Consider the following 18,120-nt stretch of genomic DNA (forward strand, 5'->3'; position numbering starts at 1 on the left):
GTGTGTGTGTGTGTGTGTGTACGGTATGTGTATGGGTGCTGTATGTGTCAGTGTGTGTGTGTGTGTGTGTGTGTACGGTACCGGTACGATATGTGTGGGTGCCGTGTGGGGCTGTACCGGTACCGTATGTGTCAGTGTGTGTGGTGGCAGAGTGGGGGGGCAGAACCACTGTATGGGGAGGCTGCAGGGGGGAGGATGGGGTGGATGCCTGATCCCAAACAATGGGGAGGCTGCAGGGGGGAGGAAGGGGTGGATGGCTGATCCCAAACAATGGGGAGGCTGCAGGGGGGAGGAAGGGGTGGATGCCTGATCCCAAACAATGGGGAGGCTGCAGGGGGGAGGAAGGGGTGGATGGCTGATCCCAAACAATGGGGAGGCTGCAGGGGGGAGGAAGGGGTGGATGCCTGATCCCAAACAATGGGGAGGCTGCAGGGGGGAGGAAGGGGTGGATGCCTGATCCCAAACAATGGGGAGGCTGCAGGGGGGAGGATTGTCATTTTTTTTCCAATGTAAGGCCTCCCCCGAAAGTAAGGCAGGGTGGGACTTTTGGGGGTAAAATTAATGTAAGACAGGGCCTTACTTTCGGGGAAACACGGTACATGTCTGAATGGCGCCCTATACAAGCCATTTATGTGCAATTTTATCACCAAGCAATCACCCCCTCCATGGACTGGCAGTGTGTCAGTGGTTGCTCCATTAGTGTTTTGCACCTGTTGCCTCCATCTTTATTAAGGGGTCTTGCTGCATCCTGTCAGTGCATTAGATCCTTTGGCAGGTAAACACTTTTGCCCTCTTGTTGCTGTAAGGAATTCGCTGCACTTTGGATTTCACTATGTTATTTTAATGCCAAAGTAAAAAAAAACCTGATTGTGCATGATAATCCACAGAATCCCGTGAAATTCTTTTTATTTTTAACATATTTTACATACAGCAACTACTGCCGAGAACTGAACATCTGCCCCTATACCCATATACTGTATATAGGAGATGATGCTCAGCACTCAGCAGCAGCAACTACACATTACATTTGTGATGTTCAGCTCCATTGACATGTCCATCAAGCTGCCGCTACAGCTAATAAGTGCTGATAGGTGGGAGGGGGTGATGATTATTCGGCCCCCATCAATCTGATATCAGTATCGTAGTTCATAGCCTGCATCTACAGATTGCCTGCTTAGGGGAGGAGGTGCTAGAAGACTATTTGGATGACCCCAAACCTATCCCTCCCTACACGAAGCATAGCAAAATAAGACAACTCACACCATAACTTAGATGGATATAGGTCACAGCTTTACTCAATATTTATTAAAACACACACTTGTTAAACAACCAGCTCTCCATGACGAGAAGGGTTAACAACACTCAAGGACGGCGTGGAACTCCGCCCTCTCACCGTTTTCTCCATTTTTTTCATAACACCAAGCAGACGACCAGTCCTCAGGCTGGGCTCCGACATCCACCACACAGAAAAAGAGCCTTGCTCCAGGCCGTCGTGGATACTCGAAGAAAAATGTCCAGACCAATATCCATAAGATGCACTCCATCATTTAACATTAACCTCCTGTTCTCACCTTTCAATTGTATGTGCCTTACCACGACACCTTGAACAGTATCATATGATCCTGGCCATCCGGGTGTTGTTTGTCCTTTAAAAGCGTTCAGTAGCCTATGCAACCCTCGGTATGATCTCTGACCAGACTATACGCAACTCAAGAAAAAAAATTGAAGACAGTCCAGGTCAGAGCGCATAAGCATGAGGAGCCTGTCAAGCCTCAGATTGCACATATCATTACCCCCCACATGAATAAAAAAAATCATGGGTCAGGACGATTGGAAAATGATATTGAAAATCTCTGGAAGGACCTGGGACCCCCTCTGTCCCCTGATTCCCCTACAAAAAACTTTCATGTTACCAAAGCTGAAATTCTGACCTCCTGGCAGATAACTAGCCCTCTGGGCAGCCCAAAAGACATAAGAATGTGCGATTATCTAGATTCTTGGCCTTGTAGGTCCTAATAGAAATATGGGTAAGTTACTCATGCAGTAAATCAGGGAGCATGTGTGACGCCCTGGGCAAGCCAGGGGTCACAGGTCATCACACCACCACACCCTACATCCCAGTTAGGAACACCAAAGCTACTCAAATCCTTGTTGCCTTCCTCCAGGGGCTGATGTTCACACCAGGGAGTGGGCCAGGCGGTTGGCTCCACCCATCGAGGAGTACACAGCCCTGGAGGCGGGAGAACCCAGCAGTCAGCTTAGGGAAGAGCTAGAGTGAGGAAGGAGTAAACAGTGAAGTGGTAGAGGAGCTAAGTGAGGTGAAAGTGAAGTAGTAGTGGAGCAAAGAAGAAAAGAGTAAAAGTGAGCGTAGACAGACCTGAAGTTGGTCCGGCTAAGTGCAGGACAGTGTCAGCAAGGTCAGCAACAGCGGTGATCGTCTGGAGGGGGACTGCTCGGAGGTTGCTGGAAGGACCGCGGACGGGTAGTGGCCCGGCGGTCTGGAGCAGTATACGAAGGACAGTCAGCACCAGGGCAGGGGCCTCTCGGACCCCGGCAAGGCTAGGAGTCGCCATAATTTGCCGAATCCGTCAGTGAAGGGGACATCGATCCCCCAACAACCAAGTCCCGACTGAAGGCAACAGTCCAACCATTGAGGAGAGACACCGCCACCGCCAGGGCACCAGTTTCTCAGGGCCAGCGCCTGCGGGCAAAGTAGGGCTCCTCCGGCCCATATCCAAGCCGGGGAGTGGGTTACCGGTGGGAACCCATCGCTACCAACATAGAAACACTAGGTGCAGGTCAAAGGGACATCACCGTTACCTACTGGGAGAGCAAGTGCAGCCGTCCGTGGGAACCGTCTTTCCAGCCGTGTGGTTTACCGAAAAACTGTGTCAACGTCTCAGGCTGAGTGAGTACCACAGTGCCGCAAGGCACAGCGCTGCCCCCGTGTCCCTGCGCCCACCAGCCCTGCATCTCCTATCTCATCACTGGGCCCCGGGATCACCAACCCCTACCCACGGAGGGGCAACACAACAACTGGTTGCTCCATACCATCCTTCCCGGGATCCCCCATACAGAGCAGCGGTGGTGCCAACAAATCACCACAACCGTGGGTGGCGTCACGGACAATAAACAATCCCCACACCCAACAACCCCCTTTCACTCACGGGCGAGGAGCGCCGCTAGAGTCCCCGGGATCCGGACCACCGCTCGAGCCACCGAGCAGCAGCAGGCCACAGCAGCCGCGGCAGCCGGACCCGAGCAGCAGTGGGAGAGCGCGGCGTCCGATCCTCCGCCCGCGACACATGTACCTCATAAAACTTGCAGAACGCCAGATCTGTTGAATATCTGTGTCTGTGAGGACTGCTCTAGCGGCCTCCGTGGCAGCTCCAATTCAAAACGAATGAGTCCAAAAACAATGAGTCAAAACCTGCATGTGATATGCAGTGCCAAAGGAGTGATTGGAATTGAAATTTCATAAGCGGGGTGCCATCCTCAAGAACTAGCAAAGATAGACCCCGAGAATAAAATGTAAAAAATGTTGATAAAGCTGCACTGGGCAGTCTGCATAGACCATGGGAAACAGGAGAATCCACAAACCTGTACCTAACCGATCTATTTTAGATTTACTGATGCGGATCCGCACCGATGACTCTGAGAATAGAACATTGACAGGTTGTAAACCCCCCCCCCCCCCCCCCCCCCGATTTTATCTTAGATGGAGGTGCCAGTTCACTGACCCTAAGGGCTGCAAAAAATGTGAAACTGAAAGCGATAGCTAACAGTGTCTACTCCCACATGAAAGGAATCAATTAATTTTAGAAGCATAAAATATAATAGGGCGTTTTGTCAGAACTTGACGTACCACGAAAATTTTTGGTGACATCTACCCATCCTAGTAATTTGAAACAAAAGGCAATTCTCGACAGCTGCCCCTGTGTTACAGAGTCGGATACACCGCTGCTGTGTAGGTGCAATAAGTACTGCAAGGCAGAATTATCACAGGAAACATTTCCCATACCTACAATTTCAGACGATTTCCACCCAGCCTTACTGAGTGACTGCCGTGTAGCCGGTGACACCGATGATTGTATCATCTCCATTACCCGGTCTCTATAAGGTCCCACATGATGAGGGGGAATGGACGGCCCTTCAGCTTGGCTTCGGGCAGCAGCCTCCAGAAGTCCTACCAAAGAGAACGCGACAGCACATCAGCAATCTTATATTCTTTACAGCCGGGACATGCTGAGCTCTAAAAGACCCAGAACCAGTAACAATGAGGATGAAAAATGATTAATGCAATGAACTATGGATTGATTGTTAGTCCAGAAGCAATTTTTTTGATTGGTGAATTCCTCATGCTAAAGCTCCACAGCTGCAACTATGGGGAATAATTCGAGAAACGTTAAGTATGCTGAAGCTTACCAGTAAAAATTACCAAAATATTTACTTTATCAACCCAATAATTACACTAATATTCTATTTAGCCTTACTACACAAAATTTCCATGTGTTACTTATCCTGGTGGTATGTAATGAATTTGTTACACGCAGACTGTATATTATTATTTCTGATATATTTTATTCCTTATTAGACACTAAACTATGTTTGAGGAGAATTAACTTCCAAGTATGCTAAGCCTTATGTCAGCTGCAGTTTGTCCCAGTTGTCATTGTTTTACCTTCCTTCTTGGTGGTGTAGAGGGAAGCAAACGCCGAGCCAACAGGGCTCCGCTCTACATCACCAGACTGAACTTGCGTTTGTGATCCACCATGGACTGGTAAGGGGAGGGGGGGGCAATACTTCGGTTTTCAAGGGAGCATCCATCTCCCCTGTGAGGTAGCAGCGTTGTTTGGGCAAAAACGTGAGGCAGTGAGGCAGCAGCGTGTTCACACCAACAGTCTATTTATTGTTGCAGCATAAATAGATCCAATTTCCCACAGTCAAAGTCTCTTCCGGATCACAGCCGGTGCATATAGACAAATTCTTTGCATCAAAAAGTCTTGTTACCTTAGGAACCCGTTAACCGCAGGGATCTGTGTAAGGTTCTCCTAGGCTCACACTCTTGGCCTGTGTTCACTCCACACAGAGCCAGCCTAGCTCACACCGCATGTGTTAGCTTCACCAAGCCTGGCTCTCAACTGAGACACACCCTGCTGTGCTCTGCATGAGTTTAAATGAAAATGCTGGACATGAGAATTGCTACAAAACCTGGACTGGGAGGAGGGATCTGTCTCCCTGTTACCCTTTGTGCTATACTCCCAGTAATAGCTATAGCAAACTCAGAGGGTTTCCAGACACATTCTGGGGGACACATAGCGGTCTTCAAATATTACCCCTGTCACTGCCTCACATATCCCCCCCCCTCAGTTCAAACGGGCGGGGTTGAACTTTTGCCAACATACAGGGACCTGTGGACAGGGCATCCGCATTGCCCTCCAACCTACCAGCCCGGTGTTCCACAGAAAAGTGAAAGTTCTGCAAGGAGAGAAACCACCTGGTGACTCTAGCATTTCTCTCCTTAGCATTCCTCATCCAGACCAAAGGGGAGTGGTCTGTCACCAGGCGAAAGTGTCGCCCCAGCAGGTAGTAGCGTAGGGATTCCAGAGCCCATTTTATGGCCAGGCACTCCTTCTCCACTATGCTATAGTTCTTCTCTGCCGGGGTGAGTTTTCTACTCAAATTTGTGACCGGGTGCTCCTCTCCATCTACCTCCTGGGACAGAACCGCACCCAGACCCACCTCAGAGGCATCTGCCTGTACTATAAACTCCTTTTGAAAGTCAGGGTTGACAAGGACAGGCTGACAACATAGGACTACCTTTAGCGCCTGAAAGGCTTCCTCTGCTTGTGTAGTCCAGTGGACCATGACCGACTTCTTCCCTTTTAAGAGATCGGTCAAAGGCGCCGACCTTCCAGCAAAATTGGGTATGAATCGTCGGTAATACGCCATTATACCCAGAAAGGCTCTTACCTGTTTTGTGGTAAGGGGACGAGGCCAGTTTTGAATGGCTTCGATTTTGTTTACTTGTGGCTTGATAACCCCTTGGCCTATCACATACCCCAAGTAACGGGCTTCTTTGAGACCCATAGCACATTTGCTTGGATTCGCCGTCAGACCTGCCGCTCTGAGCGAATCCACTACCGCTTGTACCTGAGATAAGTGGGTGCTCCAGTCACTGCTATAGATGATGATGTCATCCAAATATGCGGAGGCATATGGTTGATGGGGTTCTAACACTATGTCCATTAATCTCTGAAACGTGGCCGGAGCCCCATGTAAACCAAATGGCAAGACGACATAGTGATAGAGCCCCCCTGGCGTGACAAAAGCGGTCTTTTCTTTTGCCGCCTCTGTCAGCGGCACCTGCCAGTAACCTTTAGTGAGATCGAGAGTCGTGAAGTACTGGGCCCGTCCCAGTCTCTCTATCAGCTCGTCGACCCTGGGCATGGGATACATATCAAACTTCGATACCTCATTTAACTTTCGGAAGTCATTACAGAATCTTAAAGAACCGTCTGGTTTCGGGATCAGCACAATGGGACTGGCCCATTCGCTCGTGGATTTTTCAATAACCCCTAGTTGGAGCATCTTTTTTACCTCCTCCGCAATGGCTTGCCTACGAGCCTCTGGTACCCGGTATGGCCTCAGGCGTACCCTTACTTGAGGCTCGGTGACAATATCATGGTGGATTACGGTTGTTCGGCCTGGTAGGCTTGAGAACACATCCGTATTCCGCTGCACTAATCTCCGAGACTCCCATCTCTGCTGTTTTGAGAGAGAATCCCCTATCCTTACTCCCAATTCATCATCAGGGGACTCCTCCTTTGTTGTTGTCAAGGCACCTGAAAAGGTTAGGTCCAACGTTACGTCAGCCACCATACATTCCCTGTCTTTCCATGCCTTCAGCAGGTTTACATGGTAGATTTGCTCTGGTTTTCTTCTACCTGGCTGATACACCTTATAGTTTACTTCCCCCACTTTCTCCCGGATCTCATAGGGACCTTGCCATTTGGCTAAGAACTTACTTTCTGCAGTAGGTATTAGGACTAAGACACAATCTCCTGGTTTAAAAGACCTGATGGAGGCCTTTCTATTATACTGAGTACTTTGGGCTGCCTGAGCATCCAGCAAATGCTCTTTAACAATGGGCATTATTGCCGTGATACGATCCTGCATACCCATAACGTATTCCACTGTGCTTTTGTGAGGGGTGGGCTCCTGTTCCCAAGTTTCCTTAACTATATCCAGCAGTCCCCGCGGATGTCTGCCATACAGTAACTCAAATGGCGAGAACCCGGTGGAAGATTGTGGGACCTCGCGGATAGCGAACATTAAATAGGGCAATAACATGTCCCAATCTTTCCCCTCTTTGGAGACCACCTTTTTCAACATAGCCTTTAGAGTTTTATTAAAACGTTCCACTAGACCATTAGTCTGGGGATGGTACACCGACGTGCGTAGCTGCTTGATCTGGAGGAGTTTGCACAGTTCCTTTGTAATTTTAGACATAAAGGGAGTGCCCTGATCGGTCAGGATTTCTTTGGGTAACCCCACGCGACAGAACATAGCAAACAACTCCCGAGCAATAAGCCTCGCCGAGGTGTGACGTAGTGGATTGGCCTCCGGATAACGTGTCGCGTAATCCATCACTACCAGTATGTGCTGGTGACCACGGGCTGATTTTACAATGGGTCCGATCAGATCCATAGCAATACGCTCAAAAGGCACCTCTAAAATGGGTAAAGGTATCAGAGGACTACGGAAACGGTGCGTTGGTGCGGTCAACTGACAAACTGGGCAGGACTCACAGAACCTCTTAATTTCTGCGCCGACCCCTGGCCAGTAAAACCGCTGAAACATGCGTTCCCGCGTTTTCTCTTCACCTAGGTGCCCACTCATTAGGTGGTTATGAGCCAATTCCAAGGTCTGACGGCGGTACGGCTGAGGGACCACCAACTGTTCCACTATTTCCCCCCGGATTGTATCAACCCGATAGAGCAACTCTCGCTTTAGAGCCATGTAGGGAGTTTCCAGCCTGGCACCAGGCCGCTGGGGTACCCCATCAATTACCTGTACATTTCCACGTCCAGGAGCCAATGTGGGGTCCCGGAGCTGTGCTGTTCCGAAATTATCTGGAGACACGTTCAACTCCGGGATTGCCTCGGGTGGCTCAACCTCTCCTGCCATTACCTCTAGGGGGAACCTGGCAGGGTTACACTCTGTCCCTATACTGGTGACCCCTACGGCAGGTATCCCTGAGTCGGGATCGTCCGGCTCAGGGCCTGGTTCAATCATACACCTCGGAGGGCTAGGTCGCCTCCCACATAATGTCCAGAACAGGGGCAAGTCTCTTCCCAAAATAACAGCATATGGAAGTCTTTTCATCACCCCCACTTCATGTTGTACCTCTCCACATGAGGTAGCAATGGTGACCCTTTCCATAGGGTATTCACGTAGGTCTCCATGAATACAAAGTACCCCTACTTTATGTCCCGTAGGGTTTTCCCCGGAGACCAAGGAGGCATGTACAAGAGTCACTAAACTTCCTGAGTCCAACAAAGCCTCTGCTGTATAGCCATTAACACGTACTTTGCAGAGATGGGGCTCCTCCCCCATAGTAACAGTGCTTACGGTACAAACAGTATGGGCATACATTGATACCCGGCGAGCGTACCGGCAGTCCATGGGTTCTGATGTGAGTGGGCACTGTGCTATCACATGCCCGAGCTGATGGCACCGCCAGCACATAACAGCAGAGGTGTCCCTGTTTCGGGTGTCTGACTTTGGGGAACCGGGACTCCGGCTGACCTTAGTCTGGGGTTTACTCTCTGCCAGGGCTGAAGACGGGGCAGCACCCGAGGAGGGACGGGAGTCTTTTACCAACTGTGAAGGGGGCGTATCCCTACGGAGTGCCCGCCGTGAAGCAGAGTCCTGAACCAACTCCTGGGTAGCTGTGTAGCGTTCCACCAAATTCACTAGCTGGTCTAGGGTACCGGGGTCCCCCTGTCCCACCCACCGTTGAATGGGGGCTGGCAAAGTCCGCACAAACCGTTCAATCACCACCCGCTCAATCATCTGTCCGGGGTTCAAGGTCTCCGGCTGCAGCCATTTTTTTACAAGGTCCAGTAAGACATGGGCCTGTGAGCGTGCAGGTTTTCCCTCCTCAAAGGACCACTGATTCACTCGTTGGGCCCGGAGATAAGTGTTAACCCCCATCCGTGCAAGGATCTCACCTTTCAGTATGCCATAGTCCTTGGCATCCTCCGTGCTGAGATCCAGGTAGGCTTTTTGGGGTTCACCTACCAGGAACGGGGCCACGACATCAGTCCAACGGTCGGTAGACAATTTCTCTCGCTCAGCGGTCCTCTCAAACACGGAGAGAAAGGCTTCTGGGTCATCCTCTGCACTCATCTTTGTAAGTGCCGCCCTTACTCTGTCCTGGGCCGCAGGAAGGAGTGGATGACCTGGAGTTACTGTTGGGAGCGCTTCTCGCAGAGCAGAAAGCTGCTTAGTCAACAAGCTGTTTGTCTCCTGTTGCTGAGCTAACGCCCGCTGGTGCTGAGCATTAGCTTGTTGCTGCTGTGCACTGGTTTGTGCAAAAACTGCTGTAGTTGAGCAGTAGACTGGGCCAGCTGCTTTACAAGATCCTCCATAGTGGCTGCTGAGGTAAACTGTAACTTTGCAGGCTTGATCATAAACATGTGAAAACTGGGTTGTTGCCCCTAGCAACCAGGCTGCAACGCCTGCAGGCTTCGTGGACCCGCCGATCCACCGCAAACAGTCAGTAGAAAATTTTTTTTTTTTTTTCTTCCGGGTAAGTACCTCTTAGGCCATTGCCCTTAGCAACCAGGCTGCCATGCCCGCATTCTCCACCATACTGTGAGGTAGCAGCGTTGTTTGGGCAAAAACGTGAGGCAGTGAGGCAGCAGCGTGTTCACACCAACAGTCTATTTATTGTTGCAGCATAAATAGATCCAATTTCCCACAGTCAAAGTCTCTTCCGGATCACAGCCGGTGCATATAGACAAATTCTTTGCATCAAAAAGTCTTGTTACCTTAGGACCCCGTTAACCGCAGGGATCTGTGTAAGGTTCTCCTAGGCTCACACTCTTGGCCTGTGTTCACTCCACACAGAGCCAGCCTAGCTCACACCGCATGTGTTAGCTTCACCAAGCCTGGCTCTCAACTGAGACACACCCTGCTGTGCTCTGCATGAGTTTAAATGAAAATGCTGGACATGAGAATTGCTACAAAACCTGGACTGGGAGGAGGGATCTGTCTCCCTGTTACCCTTTGTGCTATACTCCCAGTAATAGCTATAGCAAACTCAGAGGGTTTCCAGACACATTCTGGGGGGCACATAGGGTCTTCAAATATTACCCCTGTCACTGCCTCACACCCCTTAACCAGTCACCGTTGTAGACGTGTTGGGGTAACATCACACAGAGAGTCTCTTTACAAAACATGAACTTGTTTATTCGTTCTTCAACCTTATTGACAGACATGGCCATTACAATCCTGTTCTCTGAGGTACTCCTATTGCCTAGCCCTCACCTTGGGTATTAGGCCTCCAGTGGCCGAGCCTAAGCCTCTACTTTTCCCCGTTCTTGTTTCTGCAGCCACCAGTGTCCAATCACTGCCTCAGCTGGCTACACTAAGCCCATCCAGAGGTGAGATGTAGATTACATTATATTACCTAAAGAATAATAATACACAATAAAGACAAAAGATGTATGCATATTGTCTGGATTAGATAGAGGACCCCATGTCCCGTTTGGGGAGCCCCTGATGTGCCTAAACTGTGAAGCTCCCCCACAAGTGACCCCCATTATGGAAACTAGACCCTTCAAGGAATTTATCGAGATGTTTGGTGAGCGCCTTAATGCCCCAGGCGTGTCACCAAATTTTATAAGATTGAGCCGTTAAAATAAAAAAAAAATACATTTTTACCACAAAAAATCTTGCTTGAACCCCAAATTTTTCCTTTTCACAAGAGTAACAGATAAAAAAAAATGGATGATACAATTTGTTGTGCAAATGTCGCGGGTGGAGGAGGGGACGCCGCGCTCTCCCACTGCTCGGGTCCGGCTGCTGCTACTGCTGCTCGGTGGTGGCTCGAGCGGTAGGCCGGATCCCGGGGACTCGAGCGGCGCTCCTCGCCCGTGAGTGAAAGGGGGGTTGATGTTGGGGATTTATTGTCCGTGACGCCACCCACGGTTGTGGTGATAATGGGGACACCCCCGCTGCTCTAGACGGGGATCCCGGGAGCGGTGACAGGGAGCAGCTGGGTTGTCATATCTCCCCTTCGTGGGTAGGGGGTTGGTTGTCCCGGGGCCCTGTGATGAGGAAAGGGTTGGTTGGTGCAGGCGGGCTACGGGGCCTGGCGAGGTGCAGGGTCGCGGGGGCAGCGCTGTGCCGCACGGCACGGAGGTACTCACTCAGCCTGAGACGATGACACAGTTCTCGGTAAAACACACGGCTGGAAAGACGGTTCCCACGGACGGCTGCTGTTGCTTTTCCCCGGTAGGTAACGGTGACTGTCTCTTCCCTGCACCTAAGTACTGTGATGGTAGCGATGGATTCCCACCGGTAACCCGCTCCCCGGCTTGGATATGAGCCGGAGGAGCCCCTCTTTGCCCGCAGGCGCTGGCCCTGAGAAACTGGTGCCTTGGCGGTGGCGGTGTCTCTCTCATACGGTTGGACAGTTGCCTTCAATCGGGACTTAGTTGTTTAGAAACCCGGAGGTCCCCTTCACTGACGGATTTGGCAAATTCACGGCGACTCCAAGCCTTGCCGGGATCCGAAAGGCCCCTGCCAATGGTGCTGGCTTCTCCTTGTGTACCGGTCCGGTATCGCCGGGCCACCACCCATCTGCGGTCCTTACGGTAACTCCGATAGGCCACTCCTGCAGACGGTCACCGCCGTCTGCTAACCTTGCTGTCTCGGTCCAGGGCACACACCCGGACCAACTTCAGGCTTTCAAACTGTCACTTCTCCTCTCTCACTACTGTCCCTCCTTCTACTTCAAACTCCAAAACTAATCTGCTCTCACTTCCTCCTCCAAACTCGAACTGCCTGTGTTTTCCTGCCTCCAGGACTGTGAACTCCTTGGTGGGCGGAGACCAACCGCCTGGCTCCACCCCCTGGTGTGGACATCAGCCCCTGGAGGAAGGCAACAAGGATTTCAGGTCTAGCTTAGGTGTGCCTAACCAGGGTGTAGGGTGTGGTGGTGTTGTTACCTGTGTCCCCTGGCTTGTCCAGGGCGACACACAAATTCTCCTGACTACGATAATGCCTCATATGTGGTTGAAAACTACTCTTTGAGGAACAGTGTAAAGTAAAGGGAAGGAGTGCCATATTTGAGTTCATGTTTCGTTAGAATGGTTTGCAGGTGCTATGTCACATTGGCAAAGCCTCTGAAGTGCCTTAACAGTAGAGCTCCCCAACAAGTGACCTCAGATTAGAAATTAGACCCCACAAGGAATTTATCTAGATGTTTGGTGAGCACCTTGAACCCCCAGGTGCTTCACAGAACTTTATAATTCTAAGCCATGAAAATGAAATACATTTTTAACCACAAAAATGTTGCTTTAACAACAAATTGTTCAAATTCACTAGGGTAATAGGAAAAAAATGGACCCTACAATGTGTTGGGCAAATTCTCCTGAGTATGTCAATAGCCCATATGTGCTGGGAAAACTACTTTTGTGGCACAGTACAAAGTGAAGAGAAGGAGCGCCATATTGGAGTGCTGATTTAGTTGGAATGCTTTGCGAGTGCCATGTCACATTGGCAGAGCCCCTGAGGTGCCATAACTGCAGAAACCTCCCACAAGTGACCCCATTTTACAAGCTACACTGCTCAATCAATTAATCCAGGGGTGCAGTGAGCATATTGACTACAGGTGTGTCACAAAATGTTATACTATTGGGCGGTGAACAAAAAATAATTACATTTATACCATAAAAATGTTGCATTAAAACACAGATTTCCAATTTTCACAAGGGTAGTAGATTAAAAAAAGGCCCCATTGTGTGTTACACAATTTCTCTTAAACGTAGCAATACCCCACATATGACTGTACAGTACTGTTTGGCTGCACCGCAGGGCTCAGGAGGGAAGTAGCGCCATTTGATTTTTTGGAGCATATATTTTCCTAGAATAGTTTGCGTACTCCATTTGCAGAGTTCCTAAGTGCCAGAACAGAAGAAATCAACTCAAGTGCCAAATTTTGGAAATTACACCCCTCTGCTAGCTAATCTATGGGTTATTGATGATTTAGTCTCTGGAAAACACCCATGGTGTTAATTGCAGTGAATGTTGTAGAATTAAAAAGATTGCAAAAAAGTCCTTTTCGTGCCCAATACTTTGTAGTGCCCATACATTGTACCCAGCTTGTTCTTCTGGAAATCTGTACCCGATAAATTAAGCAGGCTCTCCTTATTACAACAATGCCAAATATGTGGATGCTAACTGTGGTTTAGGCACATTGTGGGGCTCAGAAGGGAATGGGGGCATTTGGACTTAGGAGCGCAGATGTTGCTGGATTTCTTTCTTGAAGCGGGGAGTCATAGCGTTTTTGCAGATCCTTTGTGCTACCAGTAACATCAGTAAGTTGAGTTGAATACTATTTGGTGGCGATTTGGGTCCAGAACATTTTGGATCAGTTCACATTTATACTGTGCTTTATGCTGAGCACTTATATAGTGGTTTCTATCTATATCTCTGAAATATGTGATTCAGGTGAAACCCCCGAAGGATCCATTCACTAATGAGGCAGCAGAGTTATTCTGGACTCTGTTTGGTCTCTGTTCATAGGTGTACGTCTTTTCAAAGGTGAATAAAACTGTTGATGACCACACTTTTGCACAAATCTAAAAAGACAAGTAAAAAAGATGGACACCGTCACAACATAAGCCAGAACAGAGTTCAAAGTTACTCCCTTTGCCTCATTACAGTGAATTTTCCATTGGGAATTTTATCTGAGTCACATTTTTCAGAAATGTATACATCATCTCTAGTGTAGGCGCTCAGTATAGAGCACCGATCGGAGGGAAGAGGGAGCACAATTTCTCCCCCAATCCCCTAAGTGCTGCAATCGATATAGATTGCTGCAATTAGTGGATTAAACAACCAGGGATGTTGCGGAGACCATCCCAGGCTAAGAGCCGGGACTCGGCTATCGGGAAAGCCAAGCTCCTGGGGGCACAGCACCCTTCTACCTCCATGATCGCCAAGATGTACTGTATATCCAATTCAAATATCCAAAAACTATGCCAATGCATGTAAGCCCAGAAGTGGCATTTAAGTTAGGTTGCCGGATTACAGAGATATACCTTGCCATTGGTTTCCGGGCTCACATGCACTGGCCAATGCATAAACTAAATATCTCTCTTTTGCAGTAATGCAGTGCTATATTTTCCCTTGTACATTTTTGGCTTTTCAGTGCGCAGCTGTATACATTTTATAGGTACTGTATATCCAAACTTAGGAAGCAAATGTGGCGCCCCTGACCTGGTCAGGCACCACTGAGTACTGCACCCATGCTGGGGACAGTACAACACAGGTAATCCAGAAGGCTGACCGAGGTGTGACTACACAGGCGCATAGTGATCAGGTCTCACACATGTACCTTTGAGAGGACCCCTGGGGATCCCAGGAGGGGGCGAAGCCTCCACCTCCACCCGAGGGGTGGAGGGGGCGAAGCCTCCATCTCCACTCAAGGGGTGTGGTAGAGAGCCTGGTTGCTAGGTGGCGTAGGCAGGCACAAAAGGGAAAAGAGGAAGGAGGAGGAGAAGAGCAGTCTGAAGCAGAGTGTGGAGGAGTGAGGAGCATGGAAGTGGAGCTCAGACAGGAGCAGCAGTGCAGGTCCCACGAGTGAGCCGGTTTAGTGTGCAGCTCAGGAAGAGCAGAAGCAGACCCTGGAGCTGTGGCAGTCTAACAGCGTCCGCGCAGTGACTACCGACGGGGGAGAACGGTCACCTAGTAGTGCTACCCGAAATCCACACACAGCTAAAGAGAGAGCAACGGAGTGGGAAGTAAGGAGACTGCCAGGGAGTTACCAGGCCCAAACGGGTAGCAGGTCCCAGTGCAGGGATAGATTCACCTTTCCTTTGCCAAACCTGCTTGAGGGGGCACTTCACACCCCCAAGACCACACTACAGAGTCCGCAGCCACGTAGCCACAGTTAGGGCCCATAGTTCACAGGAGGCAAGCTGCCGGAGTGTCCTGGTCCAGGCTACAAGCAAACGGGCCAAAATGAAGGGGAGAGAGGCACCAGCAACTTCCCTGGGTGACCCCCATAGGGACTAAAAGTCGGGGTTACCCCAAAATGTAAAGGGCTAAGGAAGGCGAGTCGGTAGCCACCCTCATCAGTCAGCCTGAAGGATACCTGGTTCCAGCCTGGTTCATCCCAGCTACGCCCGGGTTACTCACCCTGCCATCAACAGTGAGTAAAACCCCTGAAAGACATTCTGCTTGTGTTGAGTTATTCTGCGCCTTGTGGTTCCACACACCTACACAGGGCCCTGGGGCTTGCCTCACTCTCAGGAGGCTGTTACAACTGACTGCACCCACCATCAGCCCCAGGCATCCCTTAATCTGCAGTGGCGGTCCCCACTGACCGCAATTCTGAGAGTGGCGTCACGACAATCCTAAAAGAAGGTTTCCTACCTGTGACCAGACGGTTCCATCCACGTGGAGTCCCTGAAGGTAATGCACCGACACAACACTTGTGGGGCTTCACATCTGGCGTCACGAACAGGATAAGGACTAGACCTGTTCAGACAGGTGACCATGTGCCTGGGCGGTCCGCTTGAAAAATTGGAAGCGCCGCCATATTGCCACCATGAAAAGCGCGCTGAAAAACAACAGCAGCCCGCGCTGGGAGAAGTTACCGCCCACGAAGAGGTGTGGCTACCCAGAGATCCCCTGCAGAGTCCTGGTCTCGCAAGTGATGAGAGCGGAGGCGTTCAGAGACGTCGGGACAGAAAGGGAGCCAGAAGCCTGCTGTTAAAAGAAGGAGACGCAGAGGAAATGGCGTCTGGATGCAGAGACCCAGAGCCAGGCTCCGCTGCCTGGTGGTATCAAGAGCTTGCCCAGTTCTGCGACCAACTGGAGGCCAGGGTTATACGGCAGATCAGCGAGGGACGCACGGAGCTTCTGGAGATGGCTGCAGCGGTTCAGGCCTACGAGAGAAGAACCGCGCGACGAGTGTCAGACCGAGCGGCGACGACTCAGACCCCGATGATGCTACCGATGGGTGAGTCCTGTGTTGCCACTGCCAGCGCGAGTTCCCCGACCCCTGTTTCCACGCCCGCGGTCCCTGATGAGATGCCCGGCGCGGCGACGCTGAACCAGGCCGCAGCCACGCCAGGTGCGGCCCGCCAAGCCCAGATCGTTGCAGCGACGCCCAGCCCAGCCTGCACAGATCCCATCGCAGCTGCGACGCCAATTCAGGCCGCCGCAGCGAGGCCCTGCCAGGCCCGCCAAGACAAGACTGTACCACTGTTTACCCCGGCCTGCAAGGCCAGAGCAGACACCGCTTCCCAGTCTAGGAAGTCCCTGATAGGAGAGGACCCCGAATACTGGAAGCTGAAGGCTGACCTAGAGGCCCAGTTCCCACAGGAGATGGTGGACCGGTATCTGCTCCCTCCGCACACCCCCAGGAGGATTCCGGCAATATCCACGCCAAAAAGTCCATTGCCCTGGCCGGCTGATGAACACCCATCCCCAGCGCTGCCACAACAGGAGTGCTCAGAAGAACTAAGGGGGAGAGGAGGACAGAAGGCTGAGGAGCTGACCCCGGAGCCATCAGCAGTGGATCCATGCCCAGAGCCAGAGATGTTGCCATATTCCCGCTGGGATGAAGAGAGCCCGACACCCTCCGCTGAGGAAGATTTGTCCAGAAACCTCACCTGGGAGCCTGCAAGCAGTGAAGTAGCAACCCAGCAGAATCCAGCCCGCAAGACACGGCGCCGCAGCAGAACAAAGTTTTCCCCTGCACAGCAATCTCCGAATAGGAAGGATGAAGTAACAGCCAGAGACTTGGAAGAGAAACGGTCTTTAAGAAGAGCCAAATCACAGGTCAGAGGCCCAGAGGTCGTGGAGTTGTGGAAGACTTTAGTTTAAAATCAGGATATGGTTTCATAGTTGCACCTGGCATGAAAGAAGGTATCTTTGTAAACAGAAGGGACGTTAGAGCCCATTTGCCTAGAGGACATCCAGGAAGAAACTTACAGATGGGAGACTCAGTGGAATTCACCATGCACCAAGGAGAACGCGGATGGTACGCACTGGATGTTACACCATGTCCCAGAAGTCCCTACAGTAATCCTGCAAAAGAAACAGACACAGAAGAAGAGGAAAGAAAAGACAAAGAACCCATTGATGAGACCACTACAGATGATGACAGAGATGGAGAAAGCAACAGGTGCCGCAGCCCTACAGGCCCAAGCCCTGGTGAGGACGAATCTGTGTAAAGCATGTAAAGTAAAGTAAAGTACAGAAGTTAAAGTTTGAAGTTTTGCAACGTTTATATGTTCAAGAAATGTGCCCACATGAACTAATGTGAGAAACCCATGAACCTCAAGCCTATGAACTGGCTATAGCCACAAACTCTCGCAGTGTAAATAGTTACCCCAGAGGTACCACCACCAGAGCCAGCCTGTTTAGGGGTCTGGCTCGCCTGCAACCAGGGAGCACGCCTGTTTATGGGGCCTGGCTCGCCTGCAACCAGGGAGCACGCCTGTTTATGGGGCCTGGCTCTCCACCACAAAGAGGGTACCTGGTCAGCACCAACTGTGGAGGCCGCCTCTACATCCTGCCAGAAGAGGCTGAAGGCGCGGCTCCACCAGGCCAGGTATACCCTGAAACCACCCGACCACGAAAGCCGCCTCTACATCCTGCCAGAAGTGGCTGAAGGCGCGGCCAACGAGAGAGGGTTTAGGGTGGGTTAACGGACTTGTGGGTGGAGGGTGGTGATGTATGGTACCTGGTGGTTTTAAAACGTTTTACCATGTTTTAATGTTTTATGCATTTTAAAATGTTGTCTTGCAGCCCGAGGACGTGCTGGTGATAACTAAGGGGGAATGTGGCGCCCCTGACCTGGTCAGGCAC

General features: G+C 50.8%; 1 protein-coding gene across 1 annotated transcript in view; it reads right to left on the reverse strand.

Annotated features, from left to right (window-relative positions):
• IL20RB (interleukin 20 receptor subunit beta) overlaps positions 1-18,120 on the reverse strand; it is a 145,156-nt gene that overhangs the window by 87,427 nt on the left and 39,609 nt on the right. The window contains exon 2 of the mRNA XM_075341025.1: positions 4,022-4,186. Coding sequence (XP_075197140.1) covers positions 4,022-4,186 — 165 coding nt within the window. The remainder of the gene's footprint in view (positions 1-4,021; positions 4,187-18,120) is intronic.

This window comes from Anomaloglossus baeobatrachus, chromosome 3, assembly GCF_048569485.1.
Source record: "Anomaloglossus baeobatrachus isolate aAnoBae1 chromosome 3, aAnoBae1.hap1, whole genome shotgun sequence".
Lineage (NCBI taxonomy): Eukaryota > Metazoa > Chordata > Amphibia > Anura > Aromobatidae > Anomaloglossus > Anomaloglossus baeobatrachus.